The following is a 25966-nucleotide window of genomic DNA, read 5'->3' on the forward strand; positions in this document are numbered from 1 at the left end:
AAACAAAAAAAACATGGACTTAAGCTTACTAATACATCAACACGTTCAGGAAATCACAAGCGAATATTCAGAGCTGCGGTGCCTCACTTGCCTCACTTGTGAGGACACTGTGAAAGCGTCGACTTAAGTTGTGAAGAGTCAGGTCGGGCTCAAAGTGTCCGGCTGAATATTACACTGCGAACGACTGGACTCGGCCGAGTCCAGCAGAACAGAGCCGTCGCGCTGTCTGCTCAGATGCCCTCTGGCTTGATGTCTTAACTGCATTCGCGGGAGGGCCAGTATTTGACAGGTCTGGGTTCGTGTCATTTTTGGGTTCTCTTCTTAAAAAAGCATAATTAGGCCCGCCCTGGTGTCGCAAGGGGTTAGGACGCAGCACTGCAAACTGGCCCAGCCATTTCAGTGCGGGTTCGATCCCCAGCCCCAGAGGTGATCCACATGGCGTGGCAGACCTCTCCTGTCTCGCCCACTGCTCTCCTCAGCAGTGTACTTCGTTGATCTGCCTATTCTGCTTCCTACTCTTGACTATCGCGAATCCTCCCACTGCCCTGCACCTCTGGCCTGTATCCCAGTTCTGTATGCATCAATAAATAAAATCTTAAAAAAAAAGCACAATTAGTTATCAGTGACTAGAATAGGGACAGACCGTGATTCAAACACAGTAGAATGAGCAGTGAAAACGAGCGAACTGTTGATACACTCAATGACTATGAGGACAATACTGAAATACTTTGAGTGAAAGAGCCCAGGACAAAAAAGAGAGGACACTATGTGCATCTCCTTTTTTTTATAAAACTAAAAAATGGGAACTAATTTGAAGTGATAGAAAGTCTATCAATGGTGGAGGTAGGATGACAGTTTTGGGGCTGGTGATAGGTTCACTACCTGGATCACGGTGATGTTTTCATGGTGTATCCACCCATCAATTTAGTGAATTGCACATTATAAACAGCAATTTATTGTGTGTTAATTATAAAATACTTTAGCAGAACTATAAAGCCAACGCAACGGGTTCAGGTGTGGAGAAGGGTCATGGAAAGCACAGGGCCAGAGGCTTGTGCTTCATTTGCTTTTTGGTAAGTCCTCCTCTGCCCAACGTTTGCGTTTTCCAGTGTAACCAAGAACACCCTCTAAATGTGGGGTTGCGCCTTCAGGTTGCTACATGAAGGAGATGAATGGGGACTTCGCCTAGTTCGGTGCAGTGGTGTCAGTTTCCGAGGTATGGAGAATGTACAGACGCTCTTCAAATTTAGTTTGGGGGTAAAAGTTACCCACAATAGCTTCTTTTATGCAGAAACTCATTAGCTAGCAAAAAGACCCTGTTTCTTTAAAAATGGAAATGGTGCATAAGGGGGCAGTAAGCTCCCAAATCATTCTCAGTGCGTATGCAATAGTAAAGAAACCAAGAGAAGGGAAATAACTCGCAAAAATTTCCTGTACGTAGTTTGTCCCAATCGGCGACCGGTAGAGCGCCTTTGCCGTCATAATAGCCCCGTTTCTGATTGGCTGCGGGCCGCGCGCTTAAGCGTGGCTGGCGCCTGCGCAGAAATACTCGGCCGGTAGTGGCGATGTCTGGCCGGTCTAAGCGGGAGTCTCGTGGTTCTACCCGCGGAAAGCGCGAGTCCGAGTCGCGGGGCAGCTCGGGTCGCGTCAAGCGGGAGCGAGACCGGGAACGGGAGACAGAGGCACCGAGCTCCCGGAGCAGCCCGGTGCGCGTGAAACGGGAGGTCGAACCGGCAAGCGCGCGCGAGGCCCCGGCGCCAGTCCTCCCCTCGGTGCGGGTGAAGCGGGAGCGCGAGGCAGATGAGGACTCTGAGCCTGAGCGGGAGGTGCGAGGTGCGCGGGGTCAGGATGGGCCGGGCGCTGGCTCCACTTGTCTTTTTTCTTTCCCACATTCCCATTCTGGTGAAGAAACTCGCTCCACCGTCAAAGTCCGCCGTCCTACTCACATAATTTTAATGAGCACAGTACTAGTTTTAATTGTAACAATTGTTATGATGTTTTAAGCATCAACAGTAACAGCAGCAGCTTCTCTTTATCGAATGCCTGAAGCGGGCCAGGCACTGTGCTATTTATACGTGTTCTCCCAGCAGTTATCACAAAACATCTGGGGAATGAGTCCAGCCCTGATTTTGGAGATTAGACCTTTTAGAGTTGAGAGACTGACTGCTGGGCGCTGTACCATCTGCCTGTTATTCTGGGTTGTAGCAGTCGGTGTAGTCTGTCACTGAGACTGAGTTGGTGCCCTTTGGGAGAGCAGGTTTCGCGTGTCTAGCTCATTGATTAGTGGAAGTTATCCTGGAACCCACGAATTTTCATAGGTCTTTTGACAATGACTAGAGAAGGAAGTGACCTTCCATCCTCTTCCACGCCCCCACCTCATGACTGCACCCTTTGCTGCTTGGATGCTTTCAGGTTTAATTTATGGAGACTCTTCACCCAGCTTTGGTTTCCTTTTCGTTATGTATGCTCTCCTTTTCAACTTGTTGATATCTTACCAATAATTACATAGGTTTCCACCGCTTAAAAAACTTCTCATGTTAACACTAACTACATATTTTTCTTCACTGAACTTGGAATTCTCCTTTCTTGAACATGTCCCTATATACTTGATTTCTGGTGAGTTAGTAGGAATTATTGAAGTAGTAAGCGAACAAATCATTAGGTTAAATTGCTAAGGGCAGAATTTGTTGAGATGGGGTTATCTTCTCCAAACTTTTGTAATTTTGCATTTGGTCCTGATTATCTGTATATGATTTTATTGACTTTTTTTGCTGAAAGAGCATTTTTAAAAAGATTTATTTTTATTTATGCATACAAGAACTAGGGGTAGGCTTGAGGTGCTGGGGCAAGAGGACTCAACAGAGACAAAGTAGGGAGCAGAAGAGATAGATCTACTGAAATACACTGCTGAGGGGAGTAGTAGGTGAGATAGGAGAGGCCTGGTGTGCCATGTGGGTTAGCTCCCTGGCTAGGGATTGAACTTGTGCTGCAGTGGCCGGTGATAGCTTGATAGTGCTGAAACTGAACACCTTGTGCTACCAGGAGGGCCCAAAAAATAGCATTTTAAAAATTTTCAAAGTGTTCCATTGCACATACCCTGAAACACTTCTCCATTTTATTTGTGATGGACATTATATATTTCCAGTTTTCACTCTTTTGAACATTATTGCCATAAATAGTGTGTGCAGAACTTTCTCTAGTGTTATGTAAGTTAAGAGATTGCTGAATCAAAGGTCTGCATATCTTCGTTTTTGATCTTGCCATACTGTTTTCTAAGAGGTTGTAATAGTTGACTTGCGTGCAGTGTTCTCATTGTTCCACATGTTCACAAGCTCTTGAAATTTTCTGACTTTTTTTCCTTTCTGCTATGTATGAAGTTTGTTGTTGTGCACATAAATTTGCATATTCTTCTTATTGATGGGGTTGAGCATCTTTTCTCATGTTTGTGGGTCTGTATTCCTCATTTTCTGTTGGGTTGTCTTTTTTTTTTTTAATTGCTTTATTGGATTTCTGTAATCTGCAAAGACAATTTTTTGTTAAATGTATTTAAGTATGTTCTCACAATTTGCAGCTTGTTCCATTAGTGGGCTTTTATGAGTGTTGCTTAGGCTTCCTGTATATGAGCTCATGCTGATTAGTTTTTCCTAGTTTGATGTTTATTTGTTCAAACTGGTATTTGACCCTCAGCACAGATTTGGCATTTTCATAGCTTGTGATGGTTTTCATTTTAGCAAAGAATGGCCGCGTGGATTCCGAGGACCGGAGGAGTCGCCACTGCCCATACCTGGATACCATTAACAGGTCAGTAGGACAAGGATGCCAAAGGAGTGAAAGAACAGAGAAGCTGTGTCTGCAGTCTTTTGGGCTGTGTGTTGAACATCATGTTGAGATTATTTTATGCTTTTAAAAACTTCAAACCGAAAAAATTATGCTTGCCATGTTTATTAATCTGTGCTCTTTAAAGTATAAGAACCTGTTGTTCTAGGGGGGCACAAGCATAAAGAGCCTTTAGCTCCTTTTGAATTTGTATGATGAAATAATGGGATATACAGTGTACTTAAAATTGTTAATAGGAAATTTAAATATTTATTGGGACATCCACTGTGTGCTAGGTATTACTCTAGGTTATTGGGATTCAGCAGAGAGAAAAGCAATCAGAAATGTATTTTAAAACAGAGGTAGTTACCTTGTACTAGTATTCTTTTCTTTGACCCCACACAGCATCTTAAGATGATTTTCACCATATCCTTTAGGCTAGTGCTATCTAAGAACTTTTTACAATTCTTTGTAAGCACTGCTCATTGTGGCATAACCACTTGTGACTGTTGAGCATTTGAAATATGGTTTGAAGGGCCGAATTTTACATTTTATTAAATTTTAATTATCTTAAATATAAGTGCCAATAGCCATATGTGGCTACTTTACTCTGGTGTTTCCTAGAAATTATACCTGTTAATTTTTTTTTTTTTCTTTTCTTTTGCTCCTCTTAGGAGTGTGCTGGACTTTGACTTTGAGAAACTGTGTTCCATCTCCCTCTCCCATATAAATGCATATGCCTGTTTGGTGTGTGGCAAGTACTTTCAAGGTAAGTAAATATTGCACATTACAAATTTGCAGTTTCAGCACTAACCACAGGTCACCTCCTGATTTTTTTTTTTAATATTTTTTTATGCATACAAGAGCTGGGGTACAGGCCAGAGGTGCAGAGGGTGAGGGGATTCACCAGAGACAGAGCAGAACAGGCAGAGGTACTGAAATACACTGTTGAGGGAAGCAGCGGGCAAGACAGGAGAGGTCTGCTGCACCATGTGAATCACCTCCCTGGCAGGGATAGAACTCATGCTGCAGTGGCTGCAGATAGCTTCATAGTGCTGCGACTTAACCCCTTGTGCCACTAGGCAAGTCCTACTTAGCTATACTCTTAATGTCTTCTTTGTCTTTTTCTAAATCCTTTTGCTATGAGGACTTTAATTCTGTTCTTTTCTGGAAATTTATTATTTCAGTTCATTTAAGCTAGCAAATTCTATGTGTATAGTATAGTGGAGGATTCAGAACAATATAAGCTACGTTCCTTGATTTCATAGGGAACTTACAGTCAAAGTTAACACAAAACAATCAGCAAACTGTAAGGGTGTAAATGTTGCAGCTTGACTCTGGTACTCAATATAAGTAAGCATAATAAGAGGTAAGCTATTCAAAGATCAGTGTTAGTTGTGTGTTTGCATTGAGTTTATGAGAGGCTCTCTGGTGAAATAGTTTTACTGGGTTAAGGGAGGGACATTCTGAAAGGAGTGGCATCATGAACAAAAGTATAGGCCCAAGATTTCTCTAAATGTGGGTAGTTGGAAATCGAGTGATGCTAGACTGTCACAGGATTTGTATGTGTATATGTACACACATATGTATTATACATGTACCTGTATGTATTCTATATAATTAGAGATTCCTAATTTCTGATATATCTGAAACTAACTCATAGGCATATATGTATGTGTTTAAATGCACACCCTTCATATAGTTAAGGCTCACGTTCATGTTTATACAATTAGTTTTCCTGACCTGTGTCTTATGCCATCTAGGGAATAAAGTAACCATTGTGTTATTCTTGCTAACTTTTGTGATGATTATGACCCATCATATCATGGATGGCATTGTACTTTGTTTTTGCTGTTGTTAACTTTCAAGTACAAAATAGTGAAAGGAAAATCAAACTTGATTTGTTCCTTTTTGGAATCTGTCCTTCCTTTACAGCCTTTTATTCTTCCCTACAGGCCGGGGTTTGAAGTCTCATGCCTATATTCACAGTGTCCAGTTCAGCCACCATGTCTTCCTCAACCTCCATACACTCAAGTTTTACTGCCTTCCAGACAACTATGAGATCATCGATTCCTCGCTCGAGGATATCACGGTGTGTGTTCAAGAAATAATGGCTGTTTCCTTATCAGGGTTAAAGCATTTTTCTGAAGTAAATTATCCATCCACACTTTGAAGTAGGCATGTAAATTGGACCTGGTGTAGGACATTGGATTATAATATGCATATTTATCTTGTGAACTCTGTGGTTGTGCCTAAAGTTAACTTAGAATTTTTTTTTTTTTTTTTTGCTTTATAGTATGTGTTGAAGCCCACATTCACCAAGCAGCAGATTGCAAACTTGGATAAACAAGCCAAATTGTCCAGGGCTTATGATGGCACCACTTACCTGCCTGGCATTGTGGGCCTGAATAACATAAAGGCCAATGACTACGCCAATGCTGTCCTTCAGGTAGGACAAGGTGGGGATGGTGGGGCGGGGGGCAAAAAAATGCACAGTTTTGCTTCACACAAAAAAAATAATTTTAGAAAATAATAATTATAAATACTTACTAAGAGGAAGAGATGTTGAGTGAAAACTTCCCTTTTTTCCTAATACTTTGTCCTGGGGTAGTTATAGGCATATAGACCTCCAGACTTTTTTCTAAAACATGTACTCACAAACACCTTCTGTCTTACGGCAATATAGTGAGTTACTTTGCTATTTTCCAGTTGGAAGGTCAAATTTAACTTGTCTTTTTCTAATCCCTCTTACCAGTGTTGGCTTTGAGTATCCTACATACAATCTTATACTTTCTGTGATGGTGTGCCACCGCTTATTGTGCGTAAAACACATGAATATATACACTGCCTGTATAGAATTGTATGTATTATACACACACACATCGTGACTTTTAAAGTACCTATTATAATTTTTTGTTTACAGAGTAACGGTATATATGTGTATCTACATTTTTACTTAAAATTACATAATGAAATCAATACATTTGCAGCATGTTAATGATTATGTATTAATCCATTTTGTTGATGAATTACAATGCTGTCCTTCAGGTAGGACAAGGTGGGAATGGTGGGGCGGGGGGCAAAAAAATAAACAGTTTTGCTTCACACAAAAAAAATTTTAGAAAATAATAAATATAAATACTTATTATTTATGCATCTAGAGCCTAGGTTCTGGGCTGTAGGGTGTTAATAGCAACTTATAAACTCACCAGCTCTATACAAGTGTTTCTCATTTTGCATTGTCACTGTTACCATTGAAAAAATTTTCTTTTGATAGTATTATGTTTTAACTTTTTAAATACACTTCTAAAGTTGACTACTTAGATTTCTTCATGTATAACTGGGTCTTTTGTGTTCATTTTTCTATTGGTGATTAATTTTACTGAGCTTTAAGAAGTAAGTATTAACCTTTTTTGTTGCATATGTTGGAGATAATTCCTCCTCCTAATTTGGTCTTTAATACATTTTTAAAAAAGATTTTATTTATTTATGCACACAGAGCTGGGGTACAAGCCAGAGTGTGGTGGGTGAGAGGATTCTCCAGAAATAGTGGGGAGCAGAACAGGCAGATGTACTGAAGTACACTGCTGAGGGGTGCACCAGGCAGGAGGGCCTTTTAATATATTTTTGAATAAAGAATTAGGTAAAACAGTTGTAAAGGTTTATCTGTTAGTTTTGGTGTCTGGCTTTGGTGTCAGTGCCTAGTCCCTGGAAGGGTCAAAGTCTTAATTCTTAGGTTGACAGAGATGTGGCAGATCTTTGTGCAGCATCTTACAACTTCATTACGACTATTACAGATAGGACATCTAGCCCTTGAAATTGGTCAGAGCAGTTAATCTTAGTGTAATGATGGGTTTCCATAAGAAGTTTGTTTATAAAAATAAGCCAATGAGCAAACCCTCTGTGATAATGCTTCCACTAAAAAGGATTGAATGTTCCATCTGGAGACCTAATAATTTCTTTCTACTGTTGTGGTTTTGTTGAAGCCAGAGAGAGCACCCTCTCTCTACACATAGATTACGAGAAGTAGGATAAAATTTCCATAATTTTTCCTTTTGGGGTAACTTATTTATTTGTTTATGCATACAGAACTGGGATACCTACCAGAGGTGTGTGTGTGGGGGGGGTGTGTGTGTGTGAGGATTCACCAGAGACAGAGTAGGGGGCAGAACAGGCAGATGTACTGAAATACACTGCTGAGGGGAGCAGCAGGGAGGTAAGGAAAGGTCTGCACCATATGGGTCAGCTCTGTGGATGGATTGAATTTGTGTTGTAGTGGCTGCGGTAGCTTCATTGTGTTGTGCTTTAATCCATTACGCCACCAGGGAGAGCCCTAGGGTAACTTTTTTTCCAAGGCAGTTGTTTTCTAAAAAGGGGTTGTTTCTTTAGCTGAACTAAGCTTGTAGGGGGCTTTCCTAATCAGTGTCATGGTTCTGAGTTGCCTTCCCCAGAGATGCCTGGTTTCATTGTATTTCATAGACACTTTTTTTTTTAATCTTATACTAGTTTATTTTTACATATTTTTGTGCATTTTTCCATCTCAGTTGCAATCCCCTTGGGTTTCCCATCGCCAAATCACCCATGTGCCATCACCATAATCCAGTGCATTTCCCTCCCTCCACTGTTTTTGATCCCATTCCCCACTCCACCCCCACAAAAATGTCTCTGTTATATAGCTGTTCATCATTGTCATTATTTTCTTGCCTGTTCCGTTATATTCCTGCTATGAGAGAAACCATCTGGTATTTTTCCTTTTCTTTTTGGCTTATTTCACTAAGCATGATCTTTTCTAGCTCCATCCATGTTGCTACAAAAGGCATGTGTTTCTTTTTTTTGGTTGCTGAGTAATATTCCATTGTGTATATGTACCACATCTTTTTAATCCAGTACAGATACTTTTTTTTTAAAAAAAGATTTATTTATTTATGCATACAAGAACTGGGGTTGTAGACCAAAGCTGTGTGGGGAGGTGTGAGAGGATTCACCAGAGTGGGGAGCAGAACAGGCAAACTGACTGAAATACACTGCTGAGGGGAGCAGTGGGTGAGACAGGAGCAACGGTTTGCTGTGTCATGTGGGTCAGCTCGCTGGCTGGGGATGGTGCTGTAGTAGCTGGTGATAGCTTGATAGTGCTGTCTTTACCCTCTGTACCACCAGGGAGGCTGCACTTCTGTCCTTTTTTATTAAATGGATTACCTTACTAGAGAAAGCTGTGCCCATAGCACAGTGCTGGTGAGGATTCAGGAACTGGTTAGGAAGGACTTCTGGATGATTGTGCATTTTGCTATGATCTGTTCTGTGGTTCCCCTCCTGGTTTTGTAGTCCAGTACATTCATTTTTATAAGAGAAGTGTGGTTTTATTGCCATAGCTCCATACCACATTTGGGGAAAACACAACTTCTATTAAGATAAGTTTCGTATTATTTAATGTTCCACTGATAGATGGGGGAATTAGGGTCTGCAGAAACTATCTGTGCCCCAGCCAAATAGCTGATGAAAAAAGAATATTGGGTTTCTAGCTTTTATTTCTTTATGAACCCAAATCTAATCCTAGTCCTAAATAGAGCCAACAGAGGAACTTGTTAAATGAGTTTGTTAGTGGGTAGGGATTTGCATGCCTTTTTTTATAAATTCCATTGCCATATCCATATCAGCAAAGTAACTGCAGAACTGGTCTTAATTATGAGGGATGTTTCTGCACTGTGGCCTAGGTGGGGTTCTCCAGAAATGTTTACTTCTGACTTTTGCATGCCAACACAGACCACAGTTCTGTGAGAACCTCAGTTGGAAGAACTTGGCTCCCAGAGACCTTCCAAAGGAGCTTTGGATTAATCAGACAGTTTGACTTCCAGGCTCTGTCTAATGTTCCTCCTCTCCGGAACTACTTCCTGGAAGAGGACAATTACAAGAACATCAAGCGTCCTCCAGGGGATATCATGTTCTTGCTGGTACAGCGTTTTGGAGAACTTATGAGAAAGCTCTGGAACCCTCGGAATTTCAAGGCACATGTCTCTCCCCATGAGATGCTTCAGGCTGTTGTCCTTTGCAGTAAGAAGACTTTTCAAATTACCAAGCAAGGTAAGGAACAAGCATTGATGGTTTTTGATTTCCGGGCAACAAAACTAGTTTGGTGAACAAATTTATTTCCGCTTTGCAATGAGTCATATAGTAGTGAGAATGAGTGTCTGTCTGATGGATAACTTGGTTAGGTTCCTCACTCTTTCAAAATGAGAGTCCCTGGAGATCTCAGCTGAATAAAATGTCCATCTTATATGGTAACCTAAACTATATGGCTTAGGGCAAAGCCAGGAGGCTGGAAAGGCATCGACCTTTATTAAGTACCTGCTACTTTTGCTTCTCATCTTGCCAGGTCACAGACTAGATTATTCAAGTAAACTATTATTGAATGTTTCTATTCTTCCAAACCCAGTGAGTTTTCCTGGTGAATAAAGCAGTACCTGGGTCTTAGACAGTACCTTCTTGTACCTACTGTCAGTTTATTCAGCATTCACTCATGTGCTAGGTTTGGAGCTGCAGTGATACATACTTTTTCTCTATTAGGAGATCCCATTCTAGTGTGTGTGTGGGGGAAGATAGTCTTTCAGAAAGGTTACCGCAAGGCGCTAAGTCCTGTGTTAGAGGAAACACAATTTTTAAAAAAACATATATTTTTTAATATCATTCTTCATTTTGTGCATTTCTTCATCTCAGTTGTCCCCATGGGCTTCCCACCACCAAATTCACCTGTGTGCCATCACCACAGTCCAGTGCATTCTTCCCACCCCAGTTCTGATCCTATTTTCCCTCCCACCCCCATAAAATGTCTCTGGTTTATAGTTGTTCATTGTTTTCATTTTTACTGTACTACCTGTGTATGTCTCTCTCTCGCTTGCTTTTTTTTTTTTCTTCCCTGATCCCTTAGGCTCCTGCTATGCGTGAAGCCATCTGGTAGTTTTCTTTTTCTTTCTGGCTTATTTCACTAAGCATGATTCCTTCCAGCTCCATCCATGTTGCTGCAAAAGACATGAGTTTATAGTTCTTGATTGCTGAGTAATATTCCATTGTGTATATGTACCACATCTTTTTAATCCAGTGGTTTGTTTTTAGACATTTGGGTTGATTCCACATTTTCTCTAGTGTAAATAGAGCAGCAACAAACATGGGGGTGCAGGTGTCCTTTTGAATCACTGTTTTTGGTCCTTTGGATAGATATCTAGGAGTGGGATTGCTGGGTCATATGGAAGCTCTATTTTTAGCCTTTTGGGAAACACAATTTTTTATGGAAGCAAAATGGAGTTAGGAACCCTGGACAGACATGTGGAAGGTGGTTTGGGGTCAGATTGGAGGAAGAGGTACCTGAGTGGTTTGGGTAGAGGAGGAAGCAGACCAGGTGTGGGCATTCCAGCTGCAGAGGACACTTGTAGACAGAAGCATGGAGGTGCCTGGTAGCTTTTTGCAGACAAAAAGCTGCAAGTAACTGACTGCTCGGAGCCTACAGGGCAATATAAGAGGTAAGATGAAGCTTGGGAAGGTAGGACCAGGTTGTTGGGCATATATGCCGTTATAAGGAACTTGGATTGTACCCTAGTAGCAATGGGGAGTCAGTGAAAGCTTTTAAGCAGAGATGTGAGATCAGATTTTTGTTTTAAAAACATTTGAACTGAGGTGTGACATAGAGGGGAAATTGAGTGATGACTATTGGTGGGTCATGAGAAGCAGGTTTGGAGCAGATACGACTCAGAGGGCCTGGTTGGATTAGAGAGTCTAAAGACTGAAGGACTGAGGGCTTGACCTTGGGGAATGCCAGCATTTCCTGGGAAGATGCCCAGGAAATGGATGGCAAGGGCTCTAAGGGAGGGTGTGGAGGCTTGCCATCTAATGCGTGGTTTGGGCTCTCAGAAGCCTCCCAGCTTCAACTTGTCCTACTCTTCTTTCCCAGGGGATGGAGTTGACTTTCTGTCTTGGTTTCTGAATGCTCTGCACTCGGCTCTGGGAGGCACAAAGAAGAAGAAGAAAAGTAAGCACATTATTTTGTAAAAGGAAACCTCTTTTTAGCTAACTTTTTGTTCGTTTGTTTTCAACTTGATACTGCTGTAATAAAAGATGAATTACTTTCCCAGAGATAAAAAAATAAGAACAGACATAATCACAAAAGACACCAACAAGCCCAAGGTACTGTAAAAATTCAGAAATTATATTGGGGAGAAAATCTCTCAACACAATACAGAAATGCCTCTTTTTTTTTTCTTTTTCTTTTCAATAGTTTATTTTTGCATCATTTTGTGCATTTTCCATCTCAGTTGTACTCCCCATGGGTTTCCCATCACCATGTCACCCATGTGCCATCACCATAGTCCAGTGCATTTCCCTCCCCCCACTGTTTTTGATCCCATTGCCCACTCCACCCCCATAAAATGTCTCTGGTATATCACTGTTCATTATTATTATTTTCTTGCCTCATCCGTTATACTCCTGCTATGAGTGAAACCATTCGGTATTTTTCCTTTTCTTTCTGGCTTAAGAAATGCCTCATTTTTAAGGTTGTATTTTGGAAACTTAGATTGCTAATAAGTAGTTTATTAAATTAAAGGATGATCATATACTAATAGACTGTTGAACATCAGTAATTACATGATGATGGAATATTAAACCATTTCACCAGTTAAATTGCATTTTGCTAAGTAACAAAAATAATGCTGCTTTTGTCAATGTTAAAAGGCCACAGTGAGGCCCTCCCTGGTGGCGCAGCAGGTTAAAGCACAGCACTGAGAAGCTAAAGCCACTTCTGCATGAGTTCAATTCTCCCCTGCCCCGGAGGTGACCACATGGCACGGTAGACCTCTCCTGACCCGCCCGCTGCTCCCCTCAGCAGTGTACTTCGTCGATCTGCCTGTTCTGCTCCCCACTCTGTCTCTGGTGAAGCCTCTCGCCTCCCTGCACCTCTGGCCTGTACCCCAGTTCTGTATGAATAAATAAATCTTTTTTTTTTAAAAAAAGGCCACGGTGAGCCACAAAGACTCTTGATCATGACTTCTTAAAGACATTTATAAATCACTCCTATGCCTGAAAGAGGTGGTGAACTGTAATGAACTGAATTTGCAGTATACTCTTCTCTGTTTCTTAAAATATGAAATGGAATTTTGTTAGCTAATTTTCTTAATAGTTTATTTTTACATCATTTTGTACATTTTTTGTCCATCTCAATTGTAATCCCCGTGGGTTCATTTAGCTATTTTTTTTTAAAAACAAAAAACAAAACCCACTTCCCCTCTTTCTTCTTTCTTAAAGATTTATTTATTTATACATACAGAACTGGGGTGCAGGCCAGGGGTTCAGGGGCAGTGAGAGCACTCACCAGAGACAGTGGGGAGCAGAGCAGGCAGATTGACAAAGTACACTGCTGAGGGGAGCAGCAGATGAGATAGAAGTCTGCCTGTGGGTCACCTCGCTGGCTGGGGATCGAATTTTTGCTTAAGTGGCTGCGCTAGCTTCAAAGTCCTATGCTTTATTTAACCAACTGTGCCACCCAGGAGGGCCCCCCATCTTTGTTCTGAACTGTATATCTTCCTATGTTAGGATAGTTTCTATGTGCACATATCTAAATTTTATTCCTGAATAGGCCTCTCTCCATTTTCCTTTACTAGAAAATGGTTGTATTTTAATAGCATTTTATTTTTGCTGTGAAGCCTTTTGATGAACCTTTGTTAAGCTAGGAGCACAGCGGGCAGGACCTGTTGCAGACTGCGGGGGAGGTCATTGCTGTGTGCCTTAATACTGGGCTCAGAATGGTTCCTGAGCTGGGCATGGAAGGCCTCAGCCTGCTGACATATCTGGTTGGCCTGCTGTTCTACCCTGGCTGGCACCTTTCCTTGTGCTTTACGTCTTTTCCAGGTGGTGGTGGGCCAGGCTTCTACTAGCTTTTTAGACCAGTAGACTAGATATTCTGACTCAGTTTCAAACTGAGGAGCTGGGCATCATGTGCAGACTGCCGGTCTTCTGGCTGTGCAAGATCTGGTGTGGGGACTCAGTAGCTGATTTGCCTGACTTGTAAGTTGACAAGTGAAGCACTAAAGGCCAGTGCCTCACCCTGAGCCTAAACTTGCAGAACTGAGTCTGGCTTCCATACAGAGGCTCAGACTGCATCCTGTTTCTTTCGCTGTCCATGTTGACTTAGCAGTAGACATTTTTCATAAATGCCAGAAAAATCTGTTAGCCCAGAAATTGCTCAGCTAGCTGAATCTTTGGAGACTTCTTGAGTTTTCTGGTCATTTTTTGTGTTCTGATGATGTTGGTGTTTCTTGGTGTGGGCTTGAGACTGGCACTTTCTACTGAATGACCTTGCTGCCACTACCAAGTGTCAGCTTGCGCCTTCCTCCTTGAGTTCTCACGTCACTTCTATCAGGATTTCAGAACCCTTTCATGCTTTTGGTCTCATGGTTTTGGTTCTGTTCTGCTCCATTCCTTAGTTTGTCATTTATCTTTTGTGTCCACTGTAGAGTGGACATTGCCTCTCTCTACAGTATATAGCTATGGGAAGAGTTTCTTGACTGTTTCTTGTTTTCCTTGTGAATTTTTTGTTTCATAAATCTCATAAATTATTCATCTTTTTCAAACATATTTAATTTTTCTCTTAATGGCCAGGCTCTGTGTTAGAGGGATAAAGGGTCTTTTGTGTAGAGGACAGAATATTTACACTTACACATAGTAATAAAGGTATCTTGATGGGATATGTTAAAAGCATGTTCCTATACTTAATTTGGGTTTTATGCTGGCAGATCCTGGTTTATGTTAGAAATTTAAAAGTTGGGAGCATATTTTGGAAATGTTTTCCAACTTGACAGTTTGCCTTTTGATTTTTTGTACAGCTATTGTGACCGATGTTTTCCAAGGATCCATGAGGATCTTCACTAAAAAGCTGCCTCACCCTGACCTGGTAAGTAGGTGGCGCTTGACTGACTTAGGGGATATAGGATTGCTGTAGAAATCCTTAGAGAACTTACAAGGTTCCTTGTCCAGGAAAGAGGTTCTGCAAAAAAACACTCACCAACAGCACCCTTTTCTGGTTCCTGTGACTGATGGGGGATGTAGTTCAGCTGTTGGCTGTTGTATGTGGGCTGCTGTGGCCTGGCCACTGGGTGGTGCTGGTGTTTTATTTACTTTTTTCCATTTTCATAAGCTTCTCAGAACCTCTCAAACTTTTTTAGATAGTCCGGTTTATATAGTGAAGAAAAACTGTGAATATGGCATCCCATTGGTTCTTGCATTAATCTGACCAGGTAGTGCTACTGTTTATGAACCTGCCCAGTCTTTTGGGCACTGCTTGTCAGTCACTTCAGTAGAGAAAATGAAGTAAATGAACAAAAACATTGTTTCCTTTCTATCTAAAGTGTTTCTATGCTGCTCATACTGCTCTCCTTTTTCTTCTTATTAATTCTCTAGCCAGCAGAAGAAAAAGAGCAGCTGCTTCATAATGATGAGTATCAGGAGACGATGGTGGAGTCCACCTTCATGTACCTGACACTGGACCTTCCTACTGCCCCGCTCTACAAGGATGAGAAGGAGCAGCTCATTATCCCCCAGGTGCCACTTTTCAACATTCTGGCCAAGTTCAATGGCATCACTGAAAAGGTAACTCATTTGCCACCTGTCCTGCTGATCACCCCCTCTTGACTTTTTCATTTTCTTCATTTTTATATATATATAAATAATGTAATAGTTTTATTTTTACATTATTTTGCACATGTTATATATATATATATATATATATATATATTTTTTTTTTTTTAAAGATTTATTTATTTGTACATACAGAACTGGGGTACAGGCCAGAGTTGCGGACGGTGAGAGGATTCAGCAGAGACAGATTGGGGAACAGAACAGGCAGATCTATGAAGTACACTGCTGAGGGGAGCAGCGGGCGGGCCAGGAGAGGTCTGTCACACCATGTGGTCACCTCTGGGGCAGGCAGGAATCGAACTCATGTGGAAGCGGCTTTAGATTCTCAGTGCTGTGCTTTAACCTGCTGTGCCACCAGGGAGGGCCTCTTTATTTATAGTTTAATTCTGTTTTATTCCCCTGCAGTTGAGAATTTTATCAACTTTCCTGGGTACTGTCCTTAATACTCCCTCCTTTTACTCTGGACTCTAAAGACCAGGAAGTTTAAAAGGATATATAAGAAATAAGAGAGTGTGCACTGTAATTCTAGTAAAGAATTAGGGATGATCAACTAGAAATAGGGAGTCTTGGAGGCTCATTGAAGACATTACTGTATTGCTAAGTGTACTAGGTATATTACATGCATGTGCCACCTACTAAAAGAATATGAAAAATGGAAATCACCTCATATAAGCCATGTATTTGTTGTATAGTGTATTGCCTTGTTAGATTTATTCTGAAGTATTTTTTTTAATGCTATTGTAAATGGAATTGTTTCACTAATTTTAGTTTTAGATTTTTATTGTGTATGCATAGAAATATAATTGATTTTTGTGTGTTGATTTTATATCTTGAAATCTTGCCTTAACTCTAATGCTTACAGTATTTTTGGGTGTAAGTGTACCCTAATTTTATTTTATTTTCAAAAGTGAACAAATAATAGTAGCTTTTATTTTAAATTTTAAAAAAGATTTATTTATGCATATAAGAACTGGGGTTATAGGCCAGAGATGTGGGTGGTTAGAGGATTCACCAGAAACCTGGGAGCAGAACAGGCAGATTACTGAATTACACTGCTGAGGGGAGCAGAAGGCAAAACAGGAGAGGTCTGCCGTGCCATGTGGGTCAGCTCCCTGGCCAGGGATTGAACTTGTGCTGTAGTGGCTTGGATAGCTTCATAATGCTTAACCCTTCGCACCAACAGGAAGGCCCCTGGCCTTTATTTTAATAGATGGATTTTTTTTTAATTGAAATAACTATTTTAACACTACTTAAGGTGTTCAACAGCAAGAATCAACATATGTATCTACCACATTAACGTTATTGCTCCTAATTTTATTTTATTTATTTATTTATTCATTAAAAAATTTTATTTATGGCCCTCTCTGGTGGTGCAGCGGGTTAAAGCACAGCACTGAGAATCTAAAGCCGCTTCCACATGAGTTCGATTCCCGCCTGCCCCGGAGGTGACCACATGGTGTGGCGGACCTCTCCTGACCCGCCCGCTGCTCCCCTCAGCAGTGTATTTCATTAATCTGCCTGTTCTGTTCCCCGCTCTGTCTCTGGTGAAGCCTCTCACCGCCCCTGAGCCTCTGGCCTGTACCCTAGTTCTGTATGCATAAATAAATAAATCTTTAAAAAAAAAAATATTTATTCATACAGAACTGGGGTACAGGCCAGAGGTAAAGGGCGGTGAGAGGCTTCACCAGAGATAGATTGGGGAGCAGAACAGGCAGATAGATGAAATACACTGCTGAGGGGAGCAGTGGGCGGGTCAGGAGAGGTCTGCACGCCATGTGGTCACCTCTGGGGCAGTCAGGGATCGAACTCATGCTGAAGTGGCTTTAGCTTTTTAGTGCTGTGTTTTAACCTGCTGCGCCACCAGGGGGGTCCTGCTCCTAATTTTAAACGAAAGCATTTTTTTGGAAAAATTGGGGATCCCTGAAGGGAGTCTTGTTACTTCTAGAACTCACTCACTTCCAAGAGGAATGCATGCATTTGTTTCTTCTCTGGTTATGATTAGTGATTTGCTTCTGTACCTTAGTTTTTACTCTACTAAATTGTGTTGTAATAAAGCAAAATAAACTGATGGTCTCTTGTTGTGGAGTAGATGTCCTGGGTCTCCTGTCTGCTCAGATATGCTGAGTGGAGTCTCAATGAATATTGCCTAACAGAATGCACTTGACCCCTGGGTCTTGGGACCCTTGAGGAAGAAGGAACGTGGGATATTGGCTGCTGCCTCTGCTAGAATACTCTCACTGGTGAAGGGCTCCTGCTGCTTTGCATGTTCCCATTTATGGGTGCTTGTAACCAGTGGTCAGGAAGTTCTTTCATGATTTTAATTCTGCAGCTTTTGGGCCCTCCCTCGTGGCACAAGGGGTTAAAGCAGAGCACTGTGAAGCTATCTGCAGCCACCATGCATGAGTTCAATCCCTGGCCAGGGAGCTGATCCACATGGCACAGCAAACCTCTCCTGTCTTGCCTGCTGCTACGCTCAGCAGTGTATTTCAATGGATCTGCCTGTTCTGTTCCCCACTCTGTCTCTGGTGAATCCTCTCACCCCCTGCACCTATGGCCTGTACCCCAGTTTTTGTATGCATTAAGAGATAAATGTTTAAAAAAAAATAATTCTTCAGCTTTTCATCTTTTTTTTCTTGTAGAAACTAACACCCACATTTCTACAGTTAAAGAGCTCACCGTGTGATTGTGTGTTGGCTGAAAGACAGCCCACGGTTGAGGTGTTTTAGTTAGTCTTTGCTAGATTGCTCTCCCAAGCCTTGTGTATCGTTTCTGGGACTAGGTGTCTTCTGAAATCTAAGTGTAAGGCAAAATTACATAAAAAAAAAAAATCCAAATCAAACCAAACTCAGACCTCTTTTCCAGTGTTCCAGCACTCATTTGATATTCTTTACTCTCTTTAGGAATATAAGACTTATAAGGAGAATTTTCTGAAGCGCTTTCAACTCACCAAGCTGCCACCATATCTAATCTTTTGTATTAAGAGATTCACTAAGAATAATTTCTTTGTGGAGAAGAATCCAACCATCGTCAACTTCCCTATTACGTGAGTATCACTCTGCTTTACTTACTCTTGTGGAGAGAACCTAGATTTCTGTTTATATTTTTCTGCCATTGTTAATTTTGGACTCTGTTAGTTGGATTTTGCAAGGCATAGATCATATGTACTATGTAAGATAAGGTTTTTACTGGAAAATAAAAATTTTTCAGCGATTTCATAGATGTTAACCTGAAGGCATTCCCCTTTTTCCCTCTTCTGAAGCTTACTGGAATTGTAGACTTTCAGTACAGGGAAAAACTGACTAAGTAGGGTGCACAGGTGGAATACTGCCTGCCTTAGAAGATAAGCCTGAGCAGTTAGAGGCTGATATTTTTGCTGTTGTCACATCTTCTTGCATGGACAGTGGGATGACTCCAGACTTGTTCTGCTATGTTGGGGGTTCATCTGTCTTTTTTCACTGCGTCTCCCCTGAACCCTCCAGCGTAATGTCTATAATGCTCTGAATTTCTTACTATTGATGAGGAAGTTATAAATTTTGATGTGTGATGCAGTTGTTTGAACATCATGAGTTTTCATGTGAAATTGGTGGGAGTTGTACCAGATAGTGTTATTTCTTTCATTGAAGTATAATTGACACATGAAGTTATATTAGTTTCAGGTATACAACATAATGAGTTGGCATTTGTATAGATTGCATAATGATCGTAAGCCTAAATCTGGTTACCATCTGTCACCGTACATTGCAAGTTTCAAAGAGATGGGATTCTAGATAATTCATAGTCCCCAGTTGCTAATTGTTTCATTTACATTTTCAACAGAGATTTATCAGATTTGCTGCGATTAGGTGCCCTCTGCTCATTTGGGTTTTTGTAGCCCAGATGTAAATGTCCTTTCAGCTAAGTAGTAGTCTCCAAATTGGACTGTTTTGATTGGGAGATGAGTATGGTTTGCTCCTTTGCCTCTTTTCTCAGACTGAATGATTCAGCATGTGTTTATTTCCTTTTGCCACTTACACAGTTTTGGTTTAGTCATGAAAACTTGAGAAGACTTCTCTGGAACTCGTTCAGATAGCTGTTGTTAAAGCCGAGGAGGAAGTAGCGCCAGTAGTCTGCTTTTAGCAGCTAGCAGGAAGTTTTCTTTCTGATCCTCACAGGGATTTCTTAAGGCTCATATTTAAATTGCCTTTAACTATTTTGTTCTATACAATCAATAGAAATATAAGTAACTATCACTAACAGAAAATTACATAATAATTTAATAAAATAAAATAAAATCTCATAATAATGAGAGAGAACTTGCATGTTCTTTTATTACTAAGTGGCTTACACTGGAAACTTTCTGTTTGTTTTTTTTAATTAAAAAATTTTTTTTTCAAAGATTTATTTATTTTTGCATACAGAGCTGGGGTACAGGCCAGAGGTGCAGGGGTGGTGAGAGGATTCACCAGAGACAGATTGGGGAGCAGAACAGGCAGATCATTGAAGTACACTGCTGAGGGGAGCAGTGGGCGGGTCAGGAGAAGTCTGCTGCGCCATGTTGGTCACTTCCGGGGTGGGAATTGAACTCATGCTGAAGTGGCTTTAGCTTCTTAGTGCTGTGCTTTGACCTGCTGCGCCACCAGGGAGGGTCCCACTTTCTGTATTTTTGACAGGTAATATATAAAGACTCTAAAACTCAAAGCTGCTTGTCTAAAAGTGGCCACTGAACACAACCACAGTTGGCATGTGATTTTTTCCAGAGAGGACATCATGTCTCTTATTAGGAGTGGTAGCACATCACACAATTTACAGAGATTAGAAATGTCATAGACTCTCTTTTATTCTACCTTATGTAAATGTTTATGAATATTTGTAGGCTATAACAGGATCTATTTTTCCTCAAAGTGTGTAGCCAACATATTCTCTTATATGTTACCAGCAGTTTCCCTATTTAGCTATTTGGTAGTTCTTAATAGTTATCTTTGTACAGTCTTCATGGTAAGCATTTACTATAGAATGTTATCTTGCAGTGCATTACCTGATATATACTTGAACAGAATTGAACTCTTGAAATGTAGTGTAGATTTTATTTGAGGTATGTCAAGAATGCTTTTTTATATCTGAAAGTGAATATTCAGCTATCAAAAATAAAAGTGATATCTCTAAGCCCCAATTGAAGGAACCCATTTAGTAGTTTCTTTTGACAGTCTGAGCTGAGAAATTTGGAAACCGGTATGTCCAGATGGGTCACATGAAGAAGAGAAAGCCACACTGTTAAAGAAATGAGAATAATAAAGTTGATGTCAAAGGCAAGCAGGAAAGAGGGCAGGTAGAACTCTCTTGGATCCTGCTGCTTCTCCAGTGCCTGGTTCCGGCAATTCTTTTGTGCGTCAGCAACCTTGGGTGGGTTTCTCTTCCTTGTAACTATTCTATTACTTAATCTGTTAATCAGAAAAGGATAAAGTGGGAAACAATTAAATACAGAAGCAAGGTCCCAGAAAATAGAAGAAAAAAAAATTAAAAATCAGATCTTTTTTGGTTTGTCATTGAGATAGTCACAGTGATCACATTCATAACATTCACATAATCATGTGATCACGCCTGCAGAGTCTTAGGCCAGAGACCTGATGCGCCTGTCCCCTGGGATTCTGAGCTAGGGCAGAGGGTAAGGTGCTCACACTAGTGGTCTCACTTAAACCTGGCATCTCAGGGGAGACCGTGACTGCTGTTCTGATAAGGAGAACTGTGAGGGATGTAGCTGGCTTACACTCAGACTTAGCTCTGAAATGGCCAAAAGCAGATTTGGGTTCAAGCCTCAAGCCTGAAGACGCTGGGCCTTGCATGTTTGACATCTAGGCGTGTTTTTCAAATGTGTTTTGCCCAAAGATCCTGGCTTTCTGTTTTTACTGGAAGTTCTTATTTTATGGAAAATTGTGTGAATTTCCACAAGTCTGGAGTTCTGTGACTACAAGCCTTCCTGGATACTAAGTAGGGTTCAACAGCCTTGTGGTCCATTTGTGTAGGGTAGTTTGTAGCCTTTGACTGATCTGGCTTTTTTTCCCCCAACATCAGAAATGTGGATCTGAGAGAATACTTGTCTGAAGAAGTACAGGCAGTACACAAGAATACCACCTATGACCTCATTGCCAACATTGTCCACGACGGCAAACCCTCTGAGGGCTCCTACCGGATCCACGTGCTTCATCATGTGAGTGGTGCTGGCTTCTCTAGCCAGAAGGGCAAAAACAGGTGTACCGTTGGCATTGTAGAGGGCAGCTGCTTTCTGTTTCTACTTTCTTGGCCTTGACTTTGGGATTCTACATAGAGCTGTCAGTGTTTCATTTAAGGCAGTGCTTCTCAATTTTGGCTCCACATTGGACTCATCTGTGGAGATTTAAAAAATTCTTATGCCTGTGGTTTTCAACCAGGATAGAGACCAGGGATGCTGTAGAAGATCCTAATGGTATACAAGGCTGCCCTCCCATGGCAAATGGGCCCAAAATGCCACCAAGGTAAAGAGACCCTGCATCACATTACCACAAGGTGGAACCCAGGCAGTGTGATGCTGTGGAGTTCCCCAGGTGATTGTGGGGTGCAGCTGAGATCAAGAACCATTGTCTTACCTTAGAACTTGGCACCTAAATGAGCTCCTCAGTTCAGCAGTATTGGCATCATCTGTCAGAAGTACAGAATTAAATACATGTTTTAAAAAAGGAGAATTGCAGAATCTCACACCAAACATAAAACTGAACCAGAATCTGCGTTTTAATAATACCTGATTTGTATGAAATTTGTGAAGTTCTGGTGTAAAAGGTACCTTTCAGCACAAAAATACTGTGAATTTGTCTCAAACTGAAAATGAATAAAACAAGCACATGTTTGGTATCATGGGAATATCAGCACATATTGTTCTGATTTGTGAGTCCCAGTTTCTTCTAGGACTGTGGGCTGGTAACAACTAACTTCTATTTATCAGACATTTTGTTGTGTCTGGAAAGTATGCCAGGTGTACTGTGTGTTCATCTCACATGCTTCACACAGCCCTCCTACAGGTACAAACAGGGGTTAGTGCCATCTTTTACTTATGGGGGAACCTAGTCCTAAAGTTGGAATAATTTACCTGAAGGCAGTGGAATTAAGGTTTGAACCTAGACACTTGGTTTCACTATGTCCTTGAACTGGAACAGGGACTTGATTATTATCTTGAGCTTTCTTTATTTATGTTCCCTACACTTTGTACTGCTAGAGCACCTTAGAACACCCAAAATACTAAATATCTATACTCTATAGTATCTTGTCTTCGGCATTTCTTAAAGTGGATGGATGAGGCAGGTGAGCTTCCCAAAGTGACTGCCATATCCAGAAACCTTTTCCCTCTATGGAAGCATGAAGCGAGGTAGATTGAGCTGTGTTTGCCACATATTAGTTTCATAGGTGAAGAATTGGATTAGTATGGTGGATATTTGTGTACCCAGGACACTTTTTCTTGTCTTTCAGTTGTTGTATTCTCTGGGATGGGGCGTGGGAATACCTGCTTTTAGTTCCTATGACAAGTAAGCACTGTCCCTGGCCTGTCATTTTGAGTAGCAAGGGGACATCTTATGTGAATACTAACGGATATCAGTTTGTTCTCTTTTTTTATTGTCACTCAAATTCTGAAAAGGTGTATCAGATGCTTGAAACTCCACTGTGACTCAGGTAACTCATGGCGGCATGTGTCCCAACTGCTCTTTAAGTTGAATGGTGCCCACCAGGGGTCCTGCACTCTGTATTCATGACTTTTGTTTGACAATGGTCTGGTGCTTATTTTTCTAACTTGCTGATTGCATCCCCTGCTTCTATACTCTTCTTACTTGTGCAGGGGACGGGCAAATGGTATGAACTACAAGACCTCCAGGTGACTGACATCCTTCCCCAGATGATCACACTATCAGAGGCTTACATTCAGGTGGGTTTTTCATGGACCTAGTGAGTACTGAGTAGTTGGGATATGAGGCCAGTGAGCATGACATTGTGGATGAAGGCAGGAAGTGGGGTTAAGTTAGTCTTATTAGGTGGGGTACTTGTGACAGATTTGCAGATGCACTGAGGGGTGAGGTGGGACTAGATTATATGGTCCTGAAAGTCGAGTGATTTTTTCAGGGAGGGGAGCAGGGAAGCATGAATCCGTGAGTGAGCAAGGAAGTTATATTTATGGCCAGGTTAGTTTGCAGAAATCTGTGGAGTGGTTTTGTAACAGGGTGTCCCTAGGAAGAGGATAAGTTCCAGGTTCCCTGCCCCTCCCAGAAGGAGGGTGGAGCTGAGGAGAGAAAAGGAGAGAAAGAGAAAGAATCTGAGAAGTGGGAAGCAGGATGGAGAGCCAGAAGGAGACCTGAGGAAGCCACATGGAGCAAAGGGAGATATGTGAAGAAACCATGCTTGTTTCTTGGCCCTGGAGTGGTTGAAAGAGATGTGGGTGAGAGACCCACGGGGAGGTTAACTAAGGCAGTGTTTATGTTGAATTTGATTTTGCTTTTTTCCTCCCAGACTTGTCTGGCCATTTCTGACCTTTTTCTATGTGTCCTGGCCAGAAGTTGCTTTAGACAATGTGACGGACGGGCTTTCAGGACTTTCTTTGGGCCAACCCCTTTAGGATGAACTTTTGCCCAGGAGGGGATGGGTAACTTCAGGTGTTTGATTTAGAAATTATATTCTTTTGTCTTCCGTATTGTATACTCACTGTAGTAAAGTCCCTTTTCATTAAAGTCTTATATGGCAGAACCTATTTGGAGCAGGCAGGTTTGGGGGTTCAGGGGTGCCCCTCTCTCCTTGCCCTGTAACAGATTCAAGGAGGAAGAGTCTGGAATTACCAGGGATGCCAGCTACGAGCTGGCCTACCTGCCCCCAGTCCCCTGCACTCCTTGTGACCCACAGCACTCCTGCATGTCTATCGGTGCACAGAGCTTGTTACTTTAACTCTTCTCCAGTGGATTGAGAGACTGTGGAGTAGATGATCTCTGCCTTCTCTTTCTGACTGCCCTAGGGCATGGCAAAGAAGGAAGATTGAAACTAAGAAAAAGCACTAGTCTTTGTAAGAATGACGTGCAACATTACTGCTTCAACAGATAACTTTTCTCAGCCATTTTGTCTGAGATTGCAGGCTTGACTAAGTCTTTTTTTTTTTTTTCCCAGAAAGGAATTTTGGAATGGGAAATCAGAGAGGAAGGGAAGGGTGAGCAAATGAAAACCAGATGAAAGGGAAATTTTTGTAAGGTTATAGATTAGTTTCAGGAGGGGGCTAGTCAGTATTTAAGTGGGGTGAGAGGCTGAGTGCAGGGTAGCTTCTTTTTTTTTTTTTTTTTTTAAAGACTTATTTATTTATGCATACAGAACTGGGGTACAGGCCTGAAGCTCAGGGCGGTGAGAGGCTTCACCAGAGACAGAGTGGGGAGCAGAACAGGCAGATTGACGAAGTACACTGCTGAGGAGAGCAGCGGGCGGGTCAGGAGAGGTCTGCCACCGCATGTGGTCACCTCCGGGGCAGGCGGGAATCGAACTCATGCGGAAGTGGCTTTAGCTTCTCAGTGCAGTGCCCCAACCCGCTGCGCCACCAGGGAGGGCCAGGGTAGCTTCTTAATAAGTATTTGTGGGTTGAATACCATCTCCTAAATATCTCTTATATTCATTTCTTACAGATTTGGAAGAGGCGAGATAATGATGAAACCAACCAGCAAGGGGCTTGAAGGAGGTGTCAGGGACTTTGCTCTGGGGGCTTTTCACCATAGATGGTAAATAGTAACTGAACATTCACTGGGCCAGCCCTCTCTATGAATTCTGGTTCACACCAGAGCAGCAGAGGTGCCACGCCCAGAAGGGTGCTGCATAGTCACGCAGACGTTCTGCCATAATTTACTGTAGGCTGATGCTTCTTTCTCATCCTGTCTAGCTCGCTTCCAGCTTAGCAGGCCAGAACTCTTTCACAGATGTATGTAACTTATTTCTGAGTAGCTGGGCATACTTATGGACAAGGACATTTCTTTTAAGCATCAAGGCCTCAGGATGCAAGGAATAAGAGCATGAAGCCAGTGATGTCCTCCTTCCAGCATCGATAAATTTTCTGTGGGTCTCCTCATTTACTGATGTGTTTTTTTGGGATGGATTAAAATGTTTTCTTGTTTTTAAACCAGCCTCTTGTTTCATACCTTCCACGAGCAGGGAAGATTGAATTTTTAAACCAACAAATGTCTACTTACAGGCTTGCTACTTCCTGTCAGCTTGTGGGTGGTGTGTCAGGATGCATTTGTTTCTTCAGTAACAAAATAGCTGACTAAAACTGATAAATTATCTTTGTGCTTAACTAGAAGTCTGGAGGTGCTAGACTTCAATCTGAAGAGCAGGGCTGTGTGAGGAAAGAATCAGATAGAAATGGCTTTCCTAGGTCCAGTCATGGGTCAGAAACACCTTGAGGAAAGGGGCCTGGGTCTGAGCATTGTGGCAAATCTGAAGACTCAGCCACTGA

The 25966-nt window shown here is 41.6% G+C and overlaps 1 protein-coding gene across 1 annotated transcript; it reads left to right on the top strand.

The window, feature by feature from the left end:
* Positions 1-1487: 1487 nt before the first annotated feature.
* USP39 (ubiquitin specific peptidase 39) lies at positions 1488-25651 on the top strand. The gene is made up of 13 exons (XM_004691597.2): positions 1488-1833; positions 3732-3801; positions 4491-4585; positions 5772-5908; positions 6113-6265; positions 9669-9894; positions 11756-11833; positions 14682-14749; positions 15256-15444; positions 18393-18535; positions 21541-21676; positions 23330-23416; positions 25143-25651. Exons 1-13 carry the CDS (start codon positions 1566-1568, stop codon positions 25188-25190), a joined length of 1698 nt encoding a protein of 565 aa, XP_004691654.1. The 5' UTR covers positions 1488-1565; the 3' UTR covers positions 25191-25651.
* Positions 25652-25966: the final 315 nt, after the last annotated feature.

This window comes from Condylura cristata, unplaced genomic scaffold (assembly GCF_000260355.1).
Source record: "Condylura cristata isolate star-nosed mole 26May11 unplaced genomic scaffold, ConCri1.0 scaffold00031, whole genome shotgun sequence".
NCBI classification, from domain to species: Eukaryota; Metazoa; Chordata; class Mammalia; order Eulipotyphla; family Talpidae; genus Condylura; species Condylura cristata.